Genomic DNA, 27,664 nt, shown 5'->3' with positions numbered 1-27,664 from the left:
TGCTTGGCAACATGCCACACGGGCAGCCATGTGGTCGTCCGTCAGCATTCGTGGCACCCACTTTTCTCATTTTCAGGTCGTCATGCAGGATTGTGTGCACAGAACCCACAGAAATGCCAACTCTGGAGGCGATCTGTTCAACAGTCATTCGGCAATCCCCCAAAACAATTCTCTCCACTTTCTCAATCATGTCGTCAGACCGGCTTGTGCGAGCCCGAGGTTGTTTCGGTTTGTTGTCACACAATGTTCTGCCTTCATTAAACTGTCACACCCACGAACGCACTTTCAACACATCCATAACTCCATCACCACATGTCTCCTTCAACTGTCGATGAATTTCAATTGGTTTCACACCACGCAAATTCAGAAAACGAATGATTGCATGCTGTTCAAGTAAGGAAAACGTCGCCATTTTAAGTATTTAAAACAGTTCTCATTCTCGCCGCTGGCGGTAAAATTGCATCTGCCGTACGGTGCTGCCATCTCTGGGACGTATTGACAATGAACGCGGCCTCATTTTAATACAATGCGCATGTTTCTATCTCTTTCCAGTCCGGAGAAAAAAAATCGGAGGCCTTAGAACTTGAATGCACCTCGTACTATCACTACTTACTTTGTTTGTAAGCACTTTACATACTTCATCATATTCCCATGTAATTGTTACGTGATGTCATTGTTTCATCATATTTGTATTTCATTGTAGTCTTTCCAAATGACTTTTCACACCATGTTAGATCATTATTGGGCTATTGTGTGCTTGCTTGATTCTATATTTCTTATTCTGTTTGTTAACACTTTCTGTGCATTATGTTGTGTTTCCTATATTCAGAAACCAGATATGTTATTAAATATCTCATCAGCACAGTTTGGATTTTGTGTTAATTTTTTGCTGGTATGGTCCAGGTCTCAGTGGATATGACAAAAATCTGTTACTGACTTCAAAGTGATGTGGACTCTGGCAGTTATATCCAATGCATTGTGCAGACATGGTTTAAGCCTACTGACATTGAACTTGGATAATGCACTCAGGTGTTAGAAAAATTAAAGCATGGCCAAAAGTGACCAAACATTGATATTATGGAAGACATACAATTTAGACTATATGAATGCAGCTGGTTCTTGCTATGCCCTTAAGGTCTCTATTGCAGGATACTAGATATTAGTACAACCTTCCAAATTCTTGTAAACTCTTGAGACCCTAAGGCATAATTAGAACTGATTTCAACTAAAATCAATGTTCTTATGTGGACTCACAGCTGCACTGTATTGTACAAATAAAAGATGCAATAAATGACTGAGTTCGGTTGACAGGGTAACACTAGTCTACACTCTTCTGAAACTAGTTCATTGCCTAGCGTCATCAGTTGTACAAGCACCAATAAACTGGAGTTGCGAGAGAAAACTGAGTAGTCTAACAGTGTTCTACGTTGTGCTTTCAATCTAACTGCTACTTTTATTTTTATTGAACATGCCTGGAATCATTTATGTTGCTTCTTGTAGAGCTCACATGGCCACAGTGATTACTATCTCAAGTACAGATATGAGAAATACCAGGAAAGCAATTACAATTAGTCTTGGTAATATCATGTTTGATGATAAAATATTCACCATTGGAAATGAGTAGGAAAAACTACTAACTAGGAAAAACTACTTACCCTGTTGTAGAAGACCTGTGCACAATATTTTTAAATTGCATACTATAACTAATTGTTGTGTCTTCTCACATAAATCTTTTCTCTGAAAAGTGCAACTGATGGAGGCAACTGTCTTCATGTCGGAGCAATGATAAATAAAGCTATAAAAGCAAGTATGTTACAGTGTGTGAAATGACTTCTTTGAACAGTTAGTTTAGATCAATTTATAGTAAATAATTCTGTGCTTTAATCTTTGAAAATACTAGCAGAAATGTTTTTCTTCTTTTCCTACATAACTGGAAACAGTTTCTAAAATGTTACGTATTGTGTGATGTTAATAAGATATTTTTTAATTTACTGTACTCTTCTGATGATTTTGTATTATTTACAGTCATTTGAAGCAGTTTGTACAAACTTGGCTAAATCCACAAGCAATGCAGATGATCAGCCCTGAGGACCAGAAACAACAGCAGCTACACCGAAGACTTCTTGCAAGGTTTAGTGAAGTATTCTTCGGTGTAAGATTAAAGGTGTCAACATTCTTGTACATTGGTAGTCTCGTTCTTCTTGTAAATCTCCTCCTTCGGTAAGGCATGGCTGTCTGTACTGTGCGGCTGCCTCGAGTCGAATGACGTGCAGCTGCCTCATGAGCAGTGACGTAGTTATTGATAAGACGGCGCGGCCGGAAATACGCGTCCTGTTAAGAGCAATGGCGTCACCGGAAATTATTTTTAGCAGCGGATCGCACTCCGTTAGAACTAGAGTGCGATCCTCGAGCCCTAGCGGCAGCGAGGCGAAGCTCGTTCAAGGTCACCCGCCTTGCGTAGCTGATGCGTGTAAATGAAGACAGCCATGGTTATAAATAAACAGCCAGTGTTTGAAACTCTGTCTGTACCTATCACAGGATGCTGAAACATTGTAGGTATGTTCATTAATTGGTGTCTTCGCGGAGTATGCTGAAAAAATATAGTTCCACCTTCTGCCACCGGGTGGAAGTACAGCACTTTAAGCAGTCAGAATGTGGTATTGTTGGAGAAAAAGGGGAGGAAAGGTGGAGCACGGTAGAGGTGGTTCTGTCATATTTATTAGGATACGGTCATAAGTTACAACATGCTTTCTGTACAGTCTCCCAACTCAGCAGTATGCTGCACATATAACACGGCATAGTTGACAGTTGCTCACAGCATATTTGGTGTAATCAGAGTGATATGTCATCGTATGCTGTCCTTCAGATCAGGATTTTTTGATATCCCCACATTCAGAAGTCACATGGACTTAGTTCAGGGGATCAGAAAGGCCACATATCATGAAATCACCCATAGATGATGCGTGAAGGATTCTCGAAGCAAATCTTTTATCTGTCAAGTGACCTGTCATGTTGCTCCATCACTGCATGAAAAGAGTGGTGTGGACACAGTTGCTTTCTTGCAAAGCTGGAATCACAAGTTGTACAAGGATGCCCTTATCATGCCCAGGTGTCTCTGTACACATGAAAACAGTGGTGTGGACACAGTTGCTCTCTTGCAAAGCTGGAATCACAAGTTGTACAAGGAGGTCCTTATCACGCCCAGGTGTCACTGTACATGTAAAAGGCCAACAAGGTGTCATCTCCTGGGAAGAAAAATTACCAAGAATGCAAGAGCCTGTGAAATCCTACCATGCACTCATATAAGCTGAGTGCAGTGGATGTTCCTGCAACACATAGCAGAGTAGAACCTCATATGTGACAGCTCTGTGCATTCACGGCTTTGTGCAGTGTAAAATGTGTCTTGCCTATCCAAAGAATATAATTGCAGCCACATGTCATCCATTTCCATGCATGTCAAAAAAAATTGAAGGTGCCTTCACAGCATTTTAGCATATCTTAGTGCTTCATTTGATGCACATTCTGAATCGTGTATGGATAACAGTGTAAAATGTGCCACTTTTTGAACTATTGACCAGGGAAGAGATAATTCTGGTGACACAGCTCGATCACTGGCTGCAGAATTTGAGGATGTGCTGCACAGTCAGCTATAGCTAAAGCGACATTATCAACAGCTGCCATGGGAATGGGCCACCTCCCATCCCCTGATGCAACACCTAATTCACCTGTTTCTTCAAATTTCTTTATCACATTCCTTAGCCCATTTATTGACATGAGGCCTCTTCACAGCCGTTCCTGTTGGCAATATTCTCACAGTGCAGCACTGCAATTGCTGCCATTCTGATAAAATAACCGTACAAGCTCTCTCTTTTCAATAGCTATTGCATTTTGTACAGAAAACTTCCTTGCACCAACAGTCACTTCACAAAAGATATCAACATTGCATCGCCAAGTGACAGACAGAATACTGATGTCAAAACAGGAAACATTTCACATTCTGACTGCTTACAGTGCCATTGGTGGCAAAAACTGGTACTATTATTTTCAGAGCTCTGTGAGCACATCGATTAATGTATATGCCTATGATGTTTCAACAAGCTGCAATCTGTATAGCCCACACTGCAGCACTCAGAGCACCACCAGTTAAATTAAAACCACCCAGAATTATATATCTATCTATAAATAACCACCCAGAATTATACACTCCTGGAAATTGAAAAAAGAACACCGTGAATTCATTGTCCCAGGAAGGGGAAACTTTATTGACACATTCCTGGGGTCAGATACATCACATGATCACACTGACAGAACCACAGGCACATAGACACAGGCAACAGAGCATGCACAATGTCGGCACTAGTACAGTGTATATCCACCTTTCGCAGCAATGCAGGCTGATATTCTCCCATGGAGACGATCGTAGAGATGCTGGATGTAGTCCTGTGGAACGGCTTGCCATGCCATTTCCACCTGGCGCCTCAGTTGGACCAGCGTTCGTGCTGGACGTGCAGACCGCGTGAGACGATGCTTCATCCAGTCCCATACATGCTCAATGGGGGACAGATCCAGAGATCTTGCTGGCCAGGGTAGTTGACTTACACCTTCTAGAGCACGTTGGGTGGCACGGGATACATGCGGACGTGCATTGTCCTGTTGGAACAGCAAGTTCCCTTGCCGGTCTAGGAATGGTAGAACGATGGGTTCGATGACGGTTTGGATGTACCGTGAACTATTCAGTGTCCCCTCGACGATCACCAGTGGTGTACGGCCAGTGTAGGAGATCGCTCCCCACACCATGATGCCGGGTGTTGGCCCTGTGTGCCTCGGTCGTATGCAGTCCTGATTGTGGCGCTCACCTGCACGGCGCCAAACACGCATACGACCATCATTGGCACCAAGGCAGAAGCGACTCTCATCGCTGAAGACGACACGTCTCCATTCGTCCCTCCATTCACGCCTGTCGCGACACCACTGGAGGCGGGCTGCACGATGTTGGGGCGTGAGCGGAAGACGGCCTAGCGGTGTGCGGGACCGTAGCCCAGCTTCATGGAGACGGTTGCGAATGGTCCTCGCCGATACCCCAGGAGCAACAGTGTCCCTAATTTGCTGGGAAGTGGTGGTGTGGTCCCCTACGGCACTGCGTAGGATCCTACGGTCTTGGCGTGCATCCGTGCGTCGCTGCGGTCCGGTCCCAGGTCGACGGGCACGTGCACCTTCCGCCGACCACTGGCGACAACATCGATGTACTGTGGAGACGTCACGCCCCACGTGTTGAGCAATTCGGCGGTACGTCCACCCGGCCTCCCGCATGCCCACTATACGCCCTCGCTCAAAGTCCGTCAACTGCACATACGGTTCACGTCCACGCTGTCGCGGCATGCTACCAGTGTTAAAGACTGCGATTGAGCTCCGTATGCCACGGCAAACTGGCTGACACTGACGGCGGCGGTGCACAAATGCTGCGCAGCTAGCGCCATTCGACGGCCAACACCGCGGTTCCTGGTGTGTCCGCTGTGCCGTGCGTGTGATCATTGCTTGTACAGCCCTCTCGCAGTGTCCGGAGCAAGTATGGTGGGTCTGACACACCGGTGTCAATGTGTTCTTTTTTCCATTTCCAGGAGTGTATATCTATCTATAAATACTCTTCATTGTTCATATTCTTAAATGTTTTTAGCATATTGAGAGTTTAGTTTAAACCACAGTAGCCCTCATTATAAAAGAATAGATTGACAGTAAATTTGTTTTTGTCAGGCCTACTAATACTCTTCTGACTCCTCCTGTAAACTTCATAGACATACTAAGAATAATGGAACACTAACTTGACTCAGTGATGATTTTGAAGAGACTAATACCTAATAAAAAAGTTGTGAATATACAGCACAAAATATAAATGCACTTTCTTGGTTGCTATAATCTCAGAAGAGAAATTTAACTCACCAGTGTAAGTTGATCTCCTTGCAGGGGCTGTATTACAATAAATGAAATTACTACCACTTGTTTTGCTTTAAACAGGGCTTTTATATTTCCCAGCGGTACAAATTTTCATCACTGATGTTCAGCTTACACTGATCAGTCAGAACATTATGACCTCCTACCTAATAGCCGGTATGTCCACCTTTGGCACTGATAATAGCGGTGACGTGTCATCATGATGTGGAAACATTGAGGCCTCAGTAGGTCACAGGAGAGAGCTGATACATCTGCACACACAGGTCACCTATTTCACATGAATTCTGGGGAGGAGGCCGATGAGCTTTGGCGCCATGTCCAATCACATACCAGATGTGTTGGGTTTGGTGAGTTGGGGGCCCAACACATCAACTGAAACTTGCCACTGTGTTTCTCAAACCACTCCATCGCACTCCTGGCCTTGTGACATGGCGCTTTATCTTGTTGAAAAATGTCACTGCCATTGGGAAACATGATCATCGTGAAGGGATATATGTGGTCTCCAACCAGTGTATGACACTCCTTGGTCATTATGGTGCCATGTTTGAGTTCCGCTAGACCCATGGATGCCCATGTGGATGTTCCTCAGAGCCTAATGGAGCTGCTGCCAGCTTGTCTCCATTCCACAGTACAAGTGTCAAGGAGCTGTTCTGTGGAAGACAACAGATTCGTACCCTCCCATCGGCATGATGAAGAAGGCATTGGGATTCATCGACCCTGCAATGCTCTGCCACTGGACCAACATCCAGTGCTGATGGTCACATGTCCATTTCACTCGTAGTTGCCATTGCCATGGTGTTAATATTGGTACATACATGGGTTGTCGGCTGCAGGGGTCCATCATCAGTGCACTATATTCAGACACACCTTCACTCTGCCCAGCATCGAAGTCTGATGTTAGTTTTACCACAGTTCACCGCCTGTCTTGTTTTACCAGTCTGCCCAGCCTACAACATCCGACATCCATAGTGAGGGGTGGCCGCCCAACCCCACATGTTGAAGACACCACGACACTCCTAGAACACCTAACAAGTCGTGCAGTTTCCAAAATGCTCGTGCCAAGCCTCTGGGCCATCACAATCTGCCTTAGGTCAAACTCAGATAGACTGCACGTCTTCCCCATTCTACACACGGACAGAACTCTCAATGATACTACATGCACTGTACATGTGTCTCACCAGCAGTCATTCCTTACCAGGTGAAACTGCTATTACCAGGACGAGTTTATATTGATAATAGGGTTGGTGACCATAATGTTCTGGCTGATTGGTGTATATTTTAGTAACCAAGTAAAACACAAAACCTATCCAAGTAAAACAAATATGGCTTTATTCATAAACCTCTGAACAACAATGGAAATACGCCACTTGTGACTCAACATGCAAAAAGACAAAAGAATTATCAGCCATATACAGAACAACTGATATAAATAGTACAATCTAAAAAACACAGTGAGCATGAAGGAGCACTGCTCTGCGCATATATAGGCACCAGTCACCGTTAGATGGTGCAGTGGAGATTGTTTCGTGTGCATACTTCCTAGGTGGCCTTTAGTGGCCGGCCTGCGCTGATACACTTGGAGGTTGATTTAAGTACACATTCACAGATGCACTACACTCAACGCACTCACACTCACATGCACTAATAGCAGGATACAACATATATTAACTGGTTGACCATTTCTAAATTATACAGATTGTAGGTAAGACAGGAAGAGCTTTTGTTCAATTTATTGGATCATTGCCACTTCCCATTACCAGTGCATTCACTTATTTTGACATAAGGTAGCACTGACTTTGTAGCATTTGTGACCTTAACAGAAAAAATATAAATTTTGAAATTATTGGAATTATTGTGCCCTTTAGTTCACTCTGGTACAATGCATGTGCTGTGCATACAGCCTTCTGATACATACTGGGTGTTTGAAAAAGAACTCCCTAGTTTTAAGAATAAATTTTATGGAGAAATTAATGAAAAATTACATCAATGAGTACATATCATGAAAGAGAATTCCTTCAAGTTTTGTTTAATGTCAGTAGACGTCAACATGGGATCCATTTGTTGTGCTGCACATGTCAAGATGATATTCCACTTCTCACCACATACATTTCAGGTGTAACTGACCCAACCACCACGACAATTCTTTCCCGTAAATGATTAATGTCTCTGATCTTTTCACTGTACACAACATTTTTTATGTGGCCCTAAAAGAAAAAGTACAGTGGGATTAAGTCTGATCTTCATGGTGGCCAAGGTATTGGGTCAGCCCTGCCTAATTACCTTCCTGAAAAGTGAGTGTCAAGAGCCGCATGCACATGGTTACTGTAATGATGTGGGACCCCATCTTATTGGAAAAACACAAGCTCCTCTTCTGCCTCAATATCGTCCATTTGGGGAAAGACGTGGTCTGTCAACATGTCACAGTAAACATCCCCAGTATTGTTATTTCTACAAAAATGAAAGGACCAATCACATGATCTTCCAGCAAACCGCATCACATGATCTTCCATCAAACCGCACCAGACATTAACTTTGGTAGAGTCATGTTGATGCTGAATAACATCATGTGGATGCTGTGCCCCCCAAATTCTGCAGTTATGACGATTGACAGTTCCTTTGAGATGGAATGTTGCTGAGCTGCTCCACACTGCACTGCACGCACACCTGGACTGAGATGAGGGAACAGAGGAAAAAAACAGTGCTGGTGCCATCTCAATGTCAAGCAGACCAACCAACTGCAGGAGAGCCAAACTTGGGGAGTTGATGAATCAGACACCACAAACTAGATTAGGGTATGTCACTTTGTACGGATTCTAGGACACATTGAAACTAGGGAGTTCTTTTTCAAACACCCTGTATTATGGTGGCACAGAAAATGCACACTTGTAGCAAGAGAAAATGCACTCTTCTAGCAAGATCACAATTCTACCTCTTTCAGCATCCATAGATTGCTCATGTTTGTGATGACCACCATGCAGAAAATGAGCAGATATAAAATGTGCAAATATGCACATAAAACACTGTCTGCGGAAAATGGAAATAGTTTGAGAACAATATTTATCTAATAATGTATTTACTATGTTCACCACCTTGTACTCTCTTGAATAAATTTGCACTTTAAAATACCATTGAAGCAGTAACTATCTGCAGTCTGCATGTGTAGTTCCTTAGAAAATAAAAATTACAATGTCCAGAGTACATGAGCTGTCAAATACTACGAAATGCCTCCCAAAGGTAAACTTTCTGAATTGCTTGCTGTCTGAAATAGCCAGCAGATGATGATGCTAGTTGTTGTTGGCCATATAGATAAGAAAACTCTCACAAATGAGCACATAAGTAGAATGGGGTATCATTGTAGCTTTGTTGTGTTAATACAGATGTAGATGAAGTTCTTGAGCTTCTGTGAGACAGACCATTTTAACTTAATGGACAAAATGTTACCAAAATGAAAATGTTAGTACTTTGCATACATCAGCTGATTGTTGAGACTACCGTAGTACATAAGCCACAACATTGTTAAAATAATTAGAAACAATGCTAGAACAATAATATGCAAATTTGGCTTTCAGTTATAAAGATTTTCTGAATATTTTTCTAGAGAACGTTATGAGTTAAAAGTACTGTTTCATATCTTGCTTCTGTTTCTTATATGAAGATTTGACTTAATGTTGCACATTTACTATTGTAATTTACCAGGTATTTTTATTAAAAATGATATGTACATTAGGCTGTAGGAAATGCTGCAACCAGCCACAAATTTTCTGGAAATGATTTTATTATACCATTACTAGTTTCGGGCCGGAGTCCAACATCAGATGGTAGTGTTGACTTCTTTGCAAGTTTTACACTTGTGTCTTCCTGAAAAGTCCTTCTTTACATATTAAAGGACAGAGGTTTCATTTTCTTTTACAGTCCATACTGATCAATGAACTGAACTAAAAACAAACTAGTAATGGTATAATGAAATCATTTCAAGAAAACTTGTGACTGGTTGTAGTATTTCCTACAGTGTAGTTTATCAAAACAGCTGCAGTGTTCTCCATCCAAAACGGATAAAATGATACATACATTTTCTATTGATACAAGTACACTTTAGATTTATGTTGTGTAGTCTGTTTCCTTGTAATTATAGCATTGAAATTCTGAAGTATTGTTTCTTTCTTTAATTAATTAATCAATCTTACAATACTTGCAAACTTGTGCATATTTTGTTTTTCTGAGGCATTGTGCAGTAATTTGATACCATTATTTCTTATGCATTTGAAGCCATAACCAACAATTAAAATGAATATAGTAATGTTCTTCTATTTTTAATATTTGAATAAAAATATTTAAATGTTTTCAGATGCTACTTGAAATTAGGGCAGTGGCATGAAGCTGTCAGAGGTATCAACCAAAGTTCAATTATAACTGTACTTAATTATTATGCCTCTGCAACAGAGCATGATCCTAACTGGTATAAGGCTTGGCATGCCTGGGCATACATGAACTATGAGACTGTCCTTTTCTACACCCAACAGCAGAAACAGGGTGGTATAGTTGAAGATGAGTCAGTGGCGCGAAATTCTGGCTTGGTAAGTAATACAAATATATCTTGAAGTAATATTACAAATATATCTTGATTTTGTTTTTGAATGCTACATGAATTGTTATGTGCAAGAGTTTCAATTAACTTTAGGAAGAACCATACAAGAGTATAGAGAGACTTTTAAAATGATGGAGAACAGCAATCAGTCATCCTTTCCTTTCAGGTGTTATTAAAGCAAATCAAGATTTCAGTTAGTAACTAGGCAGTATCAAGTAGTCTTGAGTGAATTGTGACAGAAACCTGAACAACAGGGGATTGATGTACAAGGGCATGTATTAAAACCATGTATTGATAATGGCAGTTACTAGCTGAAATGTATATTTGCTTTAATAAAGCCTGAAAGGAAAGGCCGATTGATTACTGTTCTCCATCATTTTGCAAGTCCTATCACAGTTGTTGAGTGCATTCACATTCCTAGTGGAAGGTAATTTGATATCAAGACTTTTTAAACTTATTATGAGCCAACAAATATTGCTGTTTTCTTTCTTATGACATCTCAATATAACAACATAACGTTTTATTAGACAACATAAAATATAAAAAACCAAACAATTTCACTGATGCTTATACTTAATTGATCTTTGTGATTAATCGATAGGTGATGTGACAGGAATATCCTATTTACATTCGTTCATGCACATATTGTGTTCTGTAAACCCCATCATAAAGGAGAGCCTTCAGGCTTGTGGAAGAAGTCAAGTTACACATTAACAGGCAATTCCCTGGACAGTCCAGTGGCTTGGTTGTACATTCTCCTGTTGAATTTAAGATAGTTGTGTTTTAGTGCTGACTGTGGTATGATTAAGAGCTCACCAATAGAAGTATTTGAGATCTGTTTCACGTTTATAAACATTAACCTTCATTATTTTCTATGTAAGCTCTTCCTGTCCATTTTTAAAAAAATTGTCTACAGCAATTGGATTCAGAAAAATTCTTCATGGGTCAAGATCGCAGTTTATTATTTTTATTGATCTCTAGTTTCCGCTGAAGCTCCATCCTCAGATCTGTAATTATACAGAAAATTGCATATAAAGAAAAATGGTATGGTACACATTACCAATAATAAATACTTCCATGGCATAAATACATACCACAGGATAAGAAATTTTTTCCATGTACAATCACTAACTGGTTTGTGAGCTGCATGGCTCAACCTTAACCTACAGCTCAATGACAATTTCTTGTAAAATATATGTTTACATCACAAACAAGTATTCTGCAATGCATCATCACTCAAAAGAAAAGTTAAGACTACATAATTCTTACCCCGAGAGATCGTTGCATCCACTGTGTAATAACATTATATCAGGTAATCTCCACATGTGCAGAGTAAGATCACAACGAACATATTACATTATACTAGAGATGTAGCATGTGAAAAACAGTATATCATTTTCACTCAGTTATATAAGGTTGTCATATCCACTATGCAAATATTGCATTACACAGAATCCACATGTGGAGCTTAAACATTGTACCTCATAGAACGGGTTAAACCATGACACAGCATTGGTGAACAACAAGGAAACTGCCAGCATCATAGCAGGCAAGATACTAACCTGTTATGCATCAGTGCTTACAAGAAAACAATGTTCTCCCCTATTGTACTATTGGTAGAATATTCATTGAGGCAGAAAAAACTACTGACAAATTTACAAATTGTAGCAATTGGAATAAAAATTATTTCAGCAACAAGAGACAACATGAAAGCTTCATACAATTAAAAACCAATTCCCTTATTGACATAAAAATTTTTTGTAGAATATATTTTAAAATACTAGTAATAACATTTATATTATTTATGATACTATACAGTGTATACGTAACCATAAATATTCAAGTATCAAAAACTACAGAGCCATATGAAAGTGTAAAATTAACATGAGCCCCATAATAAGAAGATGCTGCAAGTGATCCAGAAGCATGTTGTGGGTTTTACATCAGCATCCTTAGCAGCTGCGTCTAATGATTTGTAGGTAGCAACCATTGTAAACCTTATGCAATTTAATCATCTCTAATAAATAGTATATCACCTTAGCAAACAATAGACCTACATAGCATTTAGGTAGCAACATATGCCAACGACATAGAATTATGGTTGACATTGGGATGATGATAATGTGTATCTTGAGTGCAATTTGATTATAGGATGCAAGACTGGCAATTAATATAGAAAAGACACAAGTAGGAACCTAGTGAATAAGTATGAAAAATACTGAGAACACAGTCATATATCTGCACATGACAGAAAACAATATGTCTGTGAAAAGTAGTCTAATGTCTACATAAATGGTAGACGTAAAAATAGTATACTAAGGTTGAGACTAACAACACTATGTCAGAAATCGTCATTTTCATGTTAGCCAACAATTTTTCACAAACTGCTGGTATATGTAACATATCCAAATGTTTTTGTGGCTTGTAGACAGAGGCCTACATGTATGCAGAAACACTAGGTTGCATAAAGATAATCTTGGCACTGTGAGCTGGAAAACAATCTAAGATGTTTGAAAAAGCTAAAGTAATTGTAGTTTTGAAACCAGAAAAAATGAAGCTGAAGTGTCTAACTATAGACCTAGAGTACTCGGTATGACACACAAATTATTGCCAAGACTAATTCTCAGTGTCATTCTGGAGCTTGTCAATAAAATAATCACATTTGAGCAGCATAAATCAAAGTTGCTGTGATCAGGTACTAACACCCTTACAAAATTGGCTAAATTTGGATTTCAGGGGGCCTCAAATATGCTGCAGTGTTTGTGAGTATGACAGCAACTTAATGGTAACAGTATGCAGAGAAGGCCTGAGGCTCAAGTTCATTTTTGTAACTCCTTATCCGAAGATAGCAGGTTTACTCAGCAAGTGTGCTCTAACTCATGTTTTTTAATTTCTTTTAATGGAAAAACTAGCAGATGGAGAAACTTGCAACAGTGGTATTTCTCAAGGATCATTCCTGGCTTCCTTCCCTTTAATTTTTATGTTCATGACATGCCAGTTCCTTACTGGAAGAAAAACCAGAATGCAGATGGCCTGGCATTGATATGTCAGTAAAAAGATGTCAACCATTGTGAGAGTTTATCATATTGAAGGAGTACTTTTACAAATGGAGACTCCAGTCAAACCCATGTAAAACAGAGGGGACAGTGTTACATCTCTATGGTAAACAATAACATAGAAAGTTTGATTTGATCAAAGTTCCCATAAATACTCTCCTAAATAGCTATGTGTCCCTCCCCAGTTGGACAGTACTTTATGCAACACAGCACAAATCTCTCTAAAAAAAAAACAACACAGAAACAACTGTAGAGTTAATGCAGATATGCTATGCCTTCATATGTTTATTCAGCTGACGAGTATGGTGCCCTTTTCATGACAAAAATGCACACATACAAATAATGGAAAGGATAGATCGCTACTGACTGTAAAGATGACACATTGACATGTAGACAGCCACAACAAAAAGACTGTTACGCATTGAGCTTTCAGCCAAAGCCTTATTCAGAAAATAGCAGGAATAGCGGCTAGAGATAGGTGTCATGTGTGCTTGGTTTTGTGTGTGTGTGTGTAAGGGGGGGGGGGGGGGGGGGTGCGCACGCATTGTGTTTTCTGAAGAAGGCTTTGGCCAAAAGCTCAAATGTGTAGCAGTCTTTTTGTTGTGCCTGCCTGCAACTCAACATTTCATCTTTATGGTGAGTAGGGACCTGTCCTTTTCATACTATTTTCCACATATACAAATAAGATAGATGTGCATCTGAATGAGGCCAAGAGGATCATTGCTGACACTGCCTGATCAGTTCCCATTCAGTGATTGCCTGTTCTATCTACCATTGCTTCACAGTATCCCAGAAGAAGAGCTACAAAATCTTAACAAGTCAAAGTCCTGCAAGAGCTTAGTGCTTTCCATTCCACAATCCATCAGGTATGTGCTTGAAAGTGAACAAGCTACCTTTGGACCATTCCAGTCCACAGACATTTTCAGTATCACTGAGAAGTATGATTTTATTAACAGTTGTTATTTTGTATAAAATGCATATTTGAACCATCAGTTGTTTTTATTTTAAACTGCTTTGGTAAATACATATTTCACAATAAGATTCAGTTGCCAGTTAGGGAATTCGGAAATTTATTTCACTTCATCAGTTTCAATTTGGCAATACATGTATGTAAAGTATAAGAAGGGTACTACAGAAACTTGCTCCACACAGCTTTAGCAGATGTCAATATTTTCTTTGCAGAAATATAATGCCATGACATGCTCAAAAATGTTCATATTATATGTGATAATTATACACATAGATTGATAATTCACAGCAAATGAATCATATTTATGTGCACAGTCATGCTGTTGTGCTAGCAGAAAGGAACACATTTACATAATACATACAACAAACAAGGCACACAGTTGCATGTAAGCTATTGCTGGTATTAATATCTAAAAGAAAAGGGCTACTTTTCATCATTGTATAAGAGATACTATACAGTCAAAGTGGGGTCTGTTCTTCAGTGCAAGCTGATCAGTTGAACAAATCTTTGGAATTTAGGCAAGAATGTTTATTATGTATGAGGGTTCAATGAAAAGTAATGCCTCCCTCCACCTTCATTAATTGGGTTTGGATGGGAATATTTTAATAAACCAAATGCAGAAATAATTTTTAGAATGTGATTTTTAATTACCAATATTTACTTTTCCACGTAATCACCAGCCAATTGGATACATTTCTGCCAACAATGAAGAAGTTTTCTGAAGCCATCACAGAAGAAGTCGACACTCTGTTTCCACAACCACAGTCTCACAGTTCTCTCAATGTCTTCATCAGAAGCATAATGATGTCCCCGCAAATCATCTTTCATTATCGGGAACAGATGGAAGTCAGATGGTGCTAAATCTGGACTGTGGAGGATGCCATACGGTGGTGAGATTCAGTCTCTGAAGTGGTGGCACATGAAGTGTGTGGTATGGCATTGTCATGCTGCAGAAAATACATTTCCCTTTTCCTTTTGGACCCTTGTTAGCTTTCGTTTCAGAGTTCTCAGCGTTGTGATGTAATGCTCTGAATTTATTGTTGTTCCATGATCAAGGAAATCAACATGGATAACACCACCTGCATCCCAGAATACTGTGGCCATGAGTTTTCCAGCTGAGGACTGCGTCTTGAATATCTTTTTCTGGGGCGAGTCTTTGTGTCGATATTGTGCAGATTGACGTTTTGTCTCTGGGTCATAATGGTGTACCCACATTTTGTCTCCTGTCACAGTTGAATGGAGAAAGGCGTCGCCTTCATTCTCATAACACGAGAGGAGTTCCTGGTAAATTTCAAGTCTGTGCCCCTTCATTTCAGGAGTCAGCATCCGGGGTACCCATTGTGCCTGGATCTTCCAATAGCCAAGCAAAGCAATAATGTGACCCACACATTCTTGTCAAATTCCAGTTGTGCAGTTTCTCTTTGAGTGATACAACGATTGTCCTGTCAACATTTTGCTTGTGCAACTTGGTGGTTGCTGTCACAGGCTGTCCAACTCTTTGTTTGTCACGCACGTCAGTTGTTCCCGCCTCAACATCTTTAAACTTACTCGGCTAACAACGCACAGTACTCACATCAACACAATCACCATAAACTGCATTCATTCTCTGATGAATCTCCTTTGGGGTGACACGTTCTGCTGTCAAGAATTCAATGACTGCACGTTGCTTAAATCGCATTGACCGACCATCTGCGCAGGGTTCCGTACCTTACACTGTAACAACACAACCGTTCAATGCTAAGGCTTCCCACCAACTGGAGCTGCTGCATACCAATGCTGCCAACTGTTGAAGAGTTACGAAGATGGAAGTAGTCAACCCTCCCTATTTTAAACTCTTAGAAGAGGTTCATTTTGAAGCCCTTCTCGGCCAAATGCGATTTTTCCGTATTAAGCAAAGATGTTTTTCAATTATGAGACATTCTGGGAAATTTGACTTATATGAATTTTCACTGTCTTTGTTGAGAAAGTGCTCACAAATGCACGTCTTAAATGCCCTCCCTGTCTGCCCCATATAAAATCTCATACATTTACTTGAGTGCATGCAGAATAATGTGGCTGGTTCATGCACAGACCACAGGGCAAGTATGGGGAGAGTGGTAGTGGTGGGGGTTGCAGTCAGCATGCTATAAGAGAAATGCCAAGTGCTAAAGGGGTGTGCCATTCTAAACTGAAGCCTACAATTACATTTTTTGTAAATATTAAGTGAAGCCTCTCCACACCCACACTTGCATGGTGACAATCTGTTATCTTTGCTTTGCGTAGCATCTAAAAAGAATCTCACTGAAAATGCAAAAAAAAAAAAAAAAAAAAAAAGCAGTGATTTATATTTTCCTGACTTGTTAACCACCTTTCAGGAAAGCATCATGAATGGTGAATTTTGAGTAAAACCTATATTTCTCTTAAGACCATGACAAAATTTGCTTCTTTTGCCAAACCATGGAGGATTTACACTCTGTCACCTCCTAACATGTTGTGTGGATGCAGTTGTGAGAGAATTCTGAAAGAGTAGTTTATTAATTCTATTAAGTGAGGAACTGAGAAAAAGTAAGGTCAGTGCCTAATGAAAAAGCACATCCTCAGCACAGAAATAAACATATAATGTCTTCACTTATGTTGTTCCAAAACCTACAGCATTTCTCATTTTACTAGCAGTTGATGGCCCTCAAAAATTTACATTCTTCCATCAAAGAAGCTTTGTTAGTGCAGTAACACAGTAGATAATGAAGTTTTGCCTTGTAGCAAAATACTTTCCTTTTTGTGTGCTATCATTTGCCCCAATCTCATTTCGATATGTTAAACCGTTTATGAGATATGAGGAATGTTAAGGATATTTCATTCTGTCTTTAACACTGGCACTCATGATTGTAAATGATTGCACTACATACGGCCAGTTTTCTTGAGATTGGTGACAGATAGAGACCTCCATCCAAGTCAAAAGATAAATTAAAGATGTTAGCTAAACTTCACACATAGCAAAATATTATGTAATATGCACCAAAAGCAAAATCATAGTGACCCCTATTTTTCATTGTTAACTTTTTCGAATTTCATGCAGTGTCTTATAACTGTGACTATTAATGACATGATGGGCATCTCATCATTAGGCTGATATATAAAGCTATATGTAACACAAAAATGATTTTTTTTACCAAATAGTTTCCATAAAGCTGTTAGAAAAAAATTTCATGGTGTATGCCTCAATTCTGGTACTGCAGTGCATAGTCAATTGGCCGAAAGTGGGCAAAAAATGTTGGCCTCCCCTTCCAAACAAACATGGGAACTTGCCCAGCACTTCAGACAAAAACTGGTCACTGTGCATTGGCCACCGTATCTTGTTTGAGCTCTTAAACTAATATTAAGTAAGTTTCTGAATACACTTCTTATACTTAAAATACATGTATGGCCAAGTTCTAATGATTTATCCCAGATTACGTAAGCTTCTGAAAATGACAGATTAATCACTTATATATATTTCCTAGTTGTGCAACTGATGACTGAATCTTATTCCAAAACCACTGAGAAGTGGAAGAATTCTGGAATGAACATCCACCTGAGAACTATGACCCCTTTCCACTCGACATTGCCCTCAAACTCGGGTTTAATCTCCATCGTAATTGGTTGAGACTTAACACCACATCCAAATGGGACAAGGGAGATGTGATCACATCTTGATATAGTGGGTTCATTATGATTGTACTGCTTGTTATTGTGGTTGGTATAATACATATTGTTGAGACCTGCATACTCCATATTTTTGAAGGCGGTCAGAAAAAAACATGGACGTGTGACATCAAGTGCTGCAATCTGGTTGTGAATTTTAAATATTAACACGTAAATATACTGTGTTTGTATGTGTGTTCTCTAATGACACACAATATTCATAATAATAATTTTGTAATTTTTTTTTATAATTAAGGAAATTTCTAGTCATACAGTAAAAATATTGCATTACAAATGCTTGGGGTATTTGTCAAGTCTGTAATCAAGTTCATCCCACATTTGATGTATCACGTTTGTATCAATCATTTGGGAGTCTTTTTTGATGTGGCGCCATAATTCCAGTAAGTCTGCTGTTAATGGAGGCACAAACATTGAATTTTTCACGTAAGTCTACACACAAAAGTTGTGTTGGATTAAAGTATATGAATTCTTGATGCTGCAATAGAAATGTTAGATCATTTTCCATTATAGGACACTCATCATTTCCACAGTAATGTAGTTATGTATTCAGTAACATTGAGATGGAAGTTGGGTGAAACAACATTCTGCAGGCAGATTATGTCCACACTGTTGATCTCTAGCTGCAGGCCAAGCGAGGTGGCGCTGTGGTAAGATGCTGGAATATATTCGGGAGGACGGTGTTTCAAATCCCCATTCAGATTTAGTTTTTTGTATTTTCCCTAAATTGCTTGAAGTGTATGCTGGGATAGTTCCTTTGATAAAGCATGGCGTATTTTCTTCTCCATCGCATGTGTAAATCCCTTGCCATCAATTGGGTTTTAAACTCATAATCTACCTTCCCTCTGCATGCTGAATGAACCAGTTGTGCATCATTTCCAGATACATGTCTCCTGTAGTGGTCTAGTCCATTATGAAAAAGGACCCCTAAACTCCAAAATTTGAGTTATCTGAGACCCATTAATTTTTGATAAGTCAAGAATATGCTGTATGATAGTGTAATGATTTTCTGTGCCTCAGATTCGTGTGTAGTACCTATCCACTGTTCCCAAAAGTGTTGCTTTAACACTAAAGACAAGTTTTTCATGAAAACTATCCTTTTGCATTTATTATTGCATTAATTTAGCAAACTCAGAACAGTTCACTTTGTTTTTGGGTGTCAAAGTTAGTACTAATTTCAAGCCTTAAGGCATCCATTTTAATAATTTTTGTTAGTAATAGTGGTAGTTCTTTTATTTACCCATGGATCATATTTTATAAACTAGCTGCTACCCCTGGCTGTGCTTGCATATCAGTAGTTTTGTTGCAATGACTGATGATGAGGAAGTATGCTAATAATTTATAAATATCTGGGTATGTAGTTTTATAGATATGTATGTATGTATGAATAAATGTTTGTAGCACTGGTGTAAAGGTACATAATGAAGGAATTCTCTGAATATTCAAAACCGTATCTTTTTCTTCACCTTGGATATTATTACACCTAATGTCTGCTTCATTTTTGGTGATTATCTCATGGAAGCAAAGAGCCAATTCTGTGGTAAATTAGATCTTAACTTGTAAAAGTAGGCAAGAAACCTGGCATTTAGACTTCTGCATCCATACCAAATCAAGTCATCTGGAAGCATGCATTATATTTTCTAATTGTATTTACAAACACTTCAATTCTTTACTTTAGAACAGAGTTTTAGGTGTTGTTCTGGCTCACTTAGTACTGAAAGTTTGCCACCAGAGCAACACATACCAACTGTTGTTCATGTGCCCATATTTTTTATCCATTTTCCCTAAGATGACTAATCAATGATTAATAGTGTAGGAAAAGAAAGAATGTTATTTACTGTGAAGAAGATGCATTAAGCTGCAGGCAGGGACAATTAAAAGACACTTACATAGAGCTTTCGAGCTCAGCCTTCATCAGCAAAAGAGAAACATACAACCATTCATACACATAAGCAAGCACACCTCATCCACACGACTGCCATCTCCAGCATCTCTATATTCCGGCCCTAGATGCTGGAGGTAAATGCACAGCATCTCTCTGTTTGTCGTACAGCATTTAAATGATGCTGTCATCGTGAGTCTTCAAGTTTCTTGAAAGCTGTGAGGTGCGTAACATTCAGTGTCAAAAATTTGACAGGCTTGTGACTGTTCTAATGTCTCTGTTTCTTAGAGTCACATGACATTCTGCATCTAAGGTTTGGTGCAACTGACAGTACTCTGAAGTTTTCTGTATTTCAGTAACTCAAGCTATCTTTGATTTATGCGTAAATCAGACTTACATGTTTGAGGCATATCATAAGAGCTTTAAACATGGTTCTCGGGCATACTGTCAAATTTTATTGTTTTAGCTACACAAAAACTCGTGCACAATAACATTGGATACCCAGTCACAAATAATCTGTAAACACTCGCTCAGGGTTCAGGCTGACTCTCCGTAAAATCAGAATCTGTTCAATGTCAGAATCGTTTCAATGGTAGAGTCTTGGAAAACATAATGGGCAGATTTACTTTAAGGGCAAGCACACAGTCCAATTCCATTATTCTGGAGGAATTTGCATGTGTAAAATATTTAATTAAGTTGTTGTTTTGTGGAGGTTTGTGTGGTACCTCTGCCTTCATTATAGCTGTACAGGTCAAGCAAAATATTGGATTACCATTTTCCTCTCCAGGCTTATTTTAGAGAAATATGTCCCCCCCCCCCCCCTCTCTCTCTCTCTCTTGCAGTGGTCTAGTGGTCTTTGGTATCATTGATCATTGCCTCTGTTTGTTTCAGCTATATAGTCCCAGTGTTTGCTGTGATTCCCTTTGTTTGGTTTTTTATACTTCATGTTTATTCTGGAGTAATCTTTGTGTGTTATTTTTCAGTTATGTCATTTTGTGGGCATGTATGTGGTATCACTGTCTTCTAATCCATTTATGCCACGTTTCAATTATCTTCTTGTTTTGTGAGGGGGGGGGGTCTAGAATCACTGTCTTCATTTGATATGTATGGGAATTATTTGATTCCAGTTTTCTGTTTTCAGTATATTTTAGTTCAGTATATTATAGAGGAATTTGTGTGCTTTATTTATTTATTTGGTTTTTTGGTTGCTTTGGAATGATCTTAGTGTCATTGATTTTTTTTAGTTTGTCCCCACCCCCTTCAAAACTGTCTCATTCCCATGGTTGTCCAGTTAATTTCATTTTATTAGCTGGCTGAGACATTTTGTGTGCTTTTTATGTTAGTCTTTGATTGTTATGGTCTTCCTTGGGGTTGCCATCTCGAAAGAACGTAATCGGCACGTTGTCAAATGTTATCTGTGATTGTCTTAGAAACTTGTATAAACTATACTCCTTACTCAGAATATGTCATGGCTCAAAGCAGGTGGGTGGAATCACCTTGCTCTATTCCCTTACTTTCATATTTAATAATACTGGTATAAGCATGGAATAAACACATTAAGAAATGTATAAGAATTGTATTGGTTTTGTTGAATCATATTACACAGAACATTTCAACCAATAAAAGCATTTTCACAAATATGATAAAGTTCAAATGTGAAAGAGTAAATAACATTTTCAAGGAATAAGTATTACTCTCTCATTCATGTAATATTCTTCAAATAAATAAATAGCTTGTACTACATACTTTGTGAAGTACGTAGCTGTGTTCTTCCTCAGGGTTCAAGCTATTTCATACCAAATTTGATCAAAATCAGTTCAGAAGTTTAGTTGTAAAAACATAACAGAGTGAGTTACTATCATGCTATAATATTAGCATGGATTAAACATATTGAGGATTGTATAAGTGTCATATTCTAGCTGTTAGCTGTGGCTGTGTTCATTTACCAGTAAACCGAAATGGAAATGTGCATATCACTTTATTGGCCAGGAGACATCAGTAAAGTTGTTCGGTCGCTTGGTGCAAGTCTTTCTTATTTGATGCCATCCAGTCACAATTGGAAAAAAAATTTATTTGGCCAGTAATCGAACCTGAGACAGTAAGCAGTGCTAACCACATGACCACAGGCTGTTGATGCAAATCATTACATCTTTGAGAAGCTATAAGGGATGTGTGACACAGTGGCTGAAATACAAGGGCTTGTGACATGTTATTATGAAAGCATGGATGAAACACATGGAGAGTTGTAAAAGCATTATATCATTACACTGAGTCGTATTATGTAAAACATATCAAACAACAGCATTTTCACTAATGTGATATAGTTCAAAAGTTACAGAGTAAATAACTTTTTCAAAGCATAATTATTGTTCCATACTTGTGTTATACTCTTCAAATCAATAAATATGTTGTACTGCACACTTCATAATGTTCTTCGTCAGCATTCAAGCTATTTCCAGACTAAATTTAATCAAGATCAGTTCAGCAGTTTCATCATAAAAGGATGACAACCAGAGTTACGTTTGCATTTATAACATAGTATGAATTAGGCACATTACATTTATATAGTCTGGTGGAATACACTGGAAACTGATGCAACTAAATAAAATCTTTGGAGTTGCTCAGCAGGACTACACTTCTGTAATGAATTGATGAAAACAGTTACATAATTTGTAATAATAGAAATGCAAAGTTTTACTCATCAAAAGATTTGTTATGTATTTGCAGATTCAAATTCAAGTGTCCAAATAATTTTTATTGCATGTGAAGCCTTATTAGCTAGGACTGAAGACTAGATATGAGTCCCGTAGAGCACAAGTGGTGTAACTCACATTATTCTCATTTCAAGATATGTAACGGTTTACTAGGATTGCTATACAAAGTTTAACAGTACTTTACTAATCATATACGTTATCAGAAGTTTTCTCTAACTTGAGTTAGCAATGTGAACAAATTTGATCAAGTTACAGACATAATATAAGGGCCTAATTGAATTTGCAGCACCCATGCTATAAAGAGGTAAGATTCCCCTCTCCTAAGGACCACATGAAATTGCTTCTCTCTTCTTTCTTTTCTCCTTTCTTTCTTTCCTGTGGTTTCATCATTATTTCTTTCTTCTGTTCGTAATGCACCTGCCTTTTTCGTTTTTCCCCTGGAGGCCTTGAGACTTTTTACTTTTGCTCCAAACTTTTTCTCCTATTTCTTGCTCTGTTATTTCCATTCCGCTTAGGTCTGCTTTAACTTCTTTGATCCAGACCATTGATGTTTTTGGGTTTCTGTCAGAAAAGATAAAAATTCTTTTTATATGTCTAGCCTCTTTAGTTGTCCATAGCATACAACGCATCTCTACCTCATTGTGTATAATATTCATTCTATTTTTTCATAAACTTCTTTACTACTTTTTAATTTCCATTTCCCATTATCATATTTTGGTCCCAAGATTTTCCTTTCCTTTTTCGGTATTTCATCTGATTGACTATATTTAACAAAAGGCATTGTGGTCTAATGACAGTATTGTTCTGCCAGAGTTTTGCTTTCATGGAACAGATTTCTAGTTATTTGCTATAAAAATGCACTTGACAGTCAACATCACTGTTTTTACATATGTACTTTTATATAATCTTTGTTATATATTTTATTACATCTCTTCAGTGGCCCAATGTTTTCAGTATTGTATGAAGAAAGAAGACTGACTCCAGAGGGTATGAACAAATGAAATGAATAAAAAGTTCTTCCACGCCTTTCTTCTTTTGCTTTTTAAACACCATGGTTCTGTGTACAGCTTTAAATAATATATGTTAGGGAAACTGTGCATCCTGTTTTAGATCTTGGCATGAAGTCCATACATCTCTGTTGAAGAGTTTTTTTGAAGAAGTGTGTGAGTGGACCACTCTTTTGGTATGGAATCCCCTCCATCTTTGCCGTGACACTTCCTGTTTTTCACTACAGTCCTCCTTTTGGCGATTGACTTCAACAATTTGTACACAGACAAGAAGTCATTGTTTGTCATTACAGTGACATGCAAGGGATGTTTTTTCTTTCACTTGACAATCTACCAGTCATTGTGACAAAATATCTGTTGTGTAAACTCTTGGTCCATAATTTCAGTTTTATTCTTTTCACTTAAAACTGGTTTCATTAATGTCATGGGCATTTTCCAGTTTGTATTCTGCCCTGTACAAGTACTACTGTACATTACAACATCTTTTGCAGGCTGCTCTCAATTTGATGTGTTTGACCAAACAGGCACCATTTTCTTGGGAACCTCGAGATCCAGTCACTTCATCCCAGGAATACATAAATCCTAATTTTGAAAACAGCTTGTGGCAACCCAAAGTGTAAACATATAAATTATGTGTGTAATACGTTACTTGATATGTCAGTCTAGGAAATGATAGAGATTTTGCTAAATTAAAATAAAAATCATAGGAGGAACAATCAGAAACTGATTTCTTCATTGTCCACTTTCATGGACTCACGAGCTTTTTCAGCAGTTCAGATGCAATTCTTGTTCATCTGTTGAATGCTTCAGTTAATTAGCAAAAGTATCACATTGTCCTTGTGAGGAGTATGGAAATGCAAGTTCAACTAGTTAAAAGGTCCACAATAAACATTTTCTGCAATTGGCTCTTTTCCTTGGCTTTCAGCATGTTTTTTGTACAATTTATAGAGCAGTCAAATATTCCAATTTTGTTCTGGGTTTTGTTAACAAGAACTGTGTTGCCTCATTTATCTTCATCTGGAGCCTCTGTAAGTTTTACCTTTTTTATGGCTCAGCTCGTTCTATCATCAGAGATTTTGAGTAATTTTATTGTAATATAGAATTTATCTACATCTGTTATGTTCAGATGTTGTACTTTGTATTGGTAAAAGAACCAGAACAATAATTTTGATGTACAGTAATCAGAAGATCGAACATCCATACCATATTGAGAAAACTCAAAACAGTAGTTAGGCACAGCAGTGTAGCTCCCAACTACACCAATTCAGCTGTTAACAGATTGATGTGTGTTACACCTTGTGCTGCTGTGTGCACAGCTGCTTTGCGGGTTGTAAATTTCATCATTTGCTGTGTTTACAGAATAACATTTGCTGAACAAGATCCTGACAGTATTAAAAATATAAGGAAAAGTGGAGTTATACAACTTTGGCTCGTATACAGGGTGTTTCAAAGTCTTTGTATCAGATGTCTGGAGGTGATTGATTATAACATGAGAAAAAAAAAACTATTGTTAGAGACAAAAGGTTTGCTGACATTTTCCGGCAACACTAGGTGTAGGTGTCCTTTAATATTGGTTATGCCCCTGAGAGGTGATAGAGCATGGGCACTTTACGGTGCAGACGTAACTTATGTGTTGCCTATAATCCAGTCATCTTCTCTGTATGAAAAGGGGTAGGGACAGCAAAATCACTCCATTAATGTATTGGAGTAAATAGACCCTGCTAGGTCAGTAAAATCTTGTCATCCCAGAGCTGGAGAATACTAAAGGATGTCTAGCATCATTGGGAAGTATCAGTGAACATTTTGTCTCTAACAAAAGCTGTCCTCTGTGACCTGATATGTCACCTCTAGATGTTTGATGTAAAGACTTTGAAACACACTGTGTGTGAAACTGGAGATGTTATAGTTGTCCAAAAATACTCAGAGTCAAACTTTTAAACAATGGAGTTACAGAAAATTTAAAATATTTTATTCTAAAACTAATGTCCACCAACAAAACTTAAACTTGATATAGATTGATAGCATTCTCTGTCCTGAAAGTACCTTTCATTTTTAACACTAACTGGAATACATTCATTTGGGGCCCTAGCAGCCAACAAAAGAATACTATTTTTGAAACAGAAAGCTTTCATATTAGATATCTTTTAGAATGACATGTTGTGGTCTTGTTAACACACAATATATATTTATGAAAGATACGTACTAATTGACAGGAAAACCCGCATCTGCAGCTGACTGAACATGAGACCAGCTAGATGGTCGATTTAAGCCCAAGTGACTTTGAACTCCCTCGCATTCTCTGCAGGTCAGCCGACACCATGTTCTAATTTAATTGACTCTTCCCTAGGTACCACCACTATATTTACAGACTGTGACAGATAACAAAATGGTCTGCTCTCAACTGTGCAAAGTTGAATGTGTTACAACATGCGATTGCTAGAGTGCTGTTACACTTTGACATGCGTGAACTATTATACTTATTTAGCCATGTGAAATAACTAACTGTTACTTTGGTTTCCACCACCAGTTATCATTTCGCCACTTCTGTCTTACTATATTCCAGTTGGCGTCTGGCTCAAGACAATTATTTTATTTTATTGTGAACTTATTGACTTTTGTTTAATGTTGCAGTGTACTTATGTATGTGTACGAAATAACCCTTGCTACAGATAGAGCAATTGTACTTCAAAATTTGCAATAACAATGGATATTAAAGTTGCACAAAAAGTTTCTCCCCCCCCCCCCCCCTCGCTCCAAATAATGAAGTGAGTAATACTGATTCTGATAAATAAAATTTAGTGTATGAATAGATGTACACACAGGCACATCAGACTGGTGGCTTCTCTGCCTGGAATAGGAAACTTCACATCCAAGCTCTGTAATGTATCTGGAGGCCTCAGCGTCTGGATGGAGCTATGCCATGTGTTGATAGTTGGTTTCAGTGACCACAGCTTGTTCCCTCAGTTCCAGCCACTTCTCCTACCAAAGGTGTATGATCCTGCTCCTTAACTGGGAGGCAACAATATGTATATGCACTTAACAACTAACTGCTGTAGATATTGTACTCGTCTCCTAGGCTGTTGTATCTGCCGAAATGCACAACTAATAATCAATGAGAATAGTGGTAGAAAATTTCAAAATACCTGTGGTAAAGAAAGTTTAGTAGTATTCTGCCACAGATATTGACAGTTTTCATCAATTTTTATGTATGAATGACCAAATAATTTTCATGGCAAAATGGACTAAAAATGTCTCCAAGTGATGATGCAAAATTTGACACAGTCCTTGAAATTACAAATCCCTGTATCATTATTTTACCTTCATCTTATATTATTCATATTTTCAAATTTTTTACAATATTTGATCAGATTTTACAGTTTTACAATTTGTGTGATAATATGAATGTGTAGGTGGATATGGTAGAGATTAGAAGAGAGTAAATGCAATTTTTAGGAAGATTGTGTTTTACCTTCTTTAAAAATTTTTTGACGTTTCAGCTACATTTTTCATGTGGTACTTAGCCTTGTGATTCTGTCTGTTTCTCAAATTGGGAAGGATTGGTGATGACAGTTTCATGAATGAATAACTATTGAATGTGTCCATTATTGTTTTGAGATTTCTAAATAGGTGGAAATAAGGACTTGTACATGTTTACCTTCCATCTTTTGTTAATATTGTGCTACATTTCTGATGGTTTTTCACCTTCAGTAATATAACATATGATAATATCTTTGAAATTCAGAGCAACTTCAGTTGTGAGAACCCAATTGCTGACTTCCATAAAACATCATTTGTAGCTTCAAACAGTGGAAAATCCAGGATG

General features: G+C 38.3%; 1 protein-coding gene across 2 annotated transcripts in view; it reads left to right on the top strand.

Moving 5' to 3' along the window:
• Positions 1-27,664, top strand: part of LOC126237023 (serine/threonine-protein kinase mTOR) — a 281,416-nt gene that overhangs the window by 214,198 nt on the left and 39,554 nt on the right. For both annotated transcript variants that reach the window (XM_049946767.1, XM_049946766.1), the window contains 2 exons: positions 2,026-2,130; positions 10,295-10,523. In XM_049946767.1, the coding sequence (XP_049802724.1) occupies positions 2,026-2,130; positions 10,295-10,523 (334 nt within the window). The remainder of the gene's footprint in view (positions 1-2,025; positions 2,131-10,294; positions 10,524-27,664) is intronic.

The sequence above is a fragment of the Schistocerca nitens genome, chromosome 2 (assembly GCF_023898315.1).
Source record: "Schistocerca nitens isolate TAMUIC-IGC-003100 chromosome 2, iqSchNite1.1, whole genome shotgun sequence".
Taxonomy (NCBI): Eukaryota; Metazoa; Arthropoda; class Insecta; order Orthoptera; family Acrididae; genus Schistocerca; species Schistocerca nitens.
Note: the sequence above shows the minus strand (reverse complement) of the source record. Positions and strands in the feature narration are given on the sequence as shown.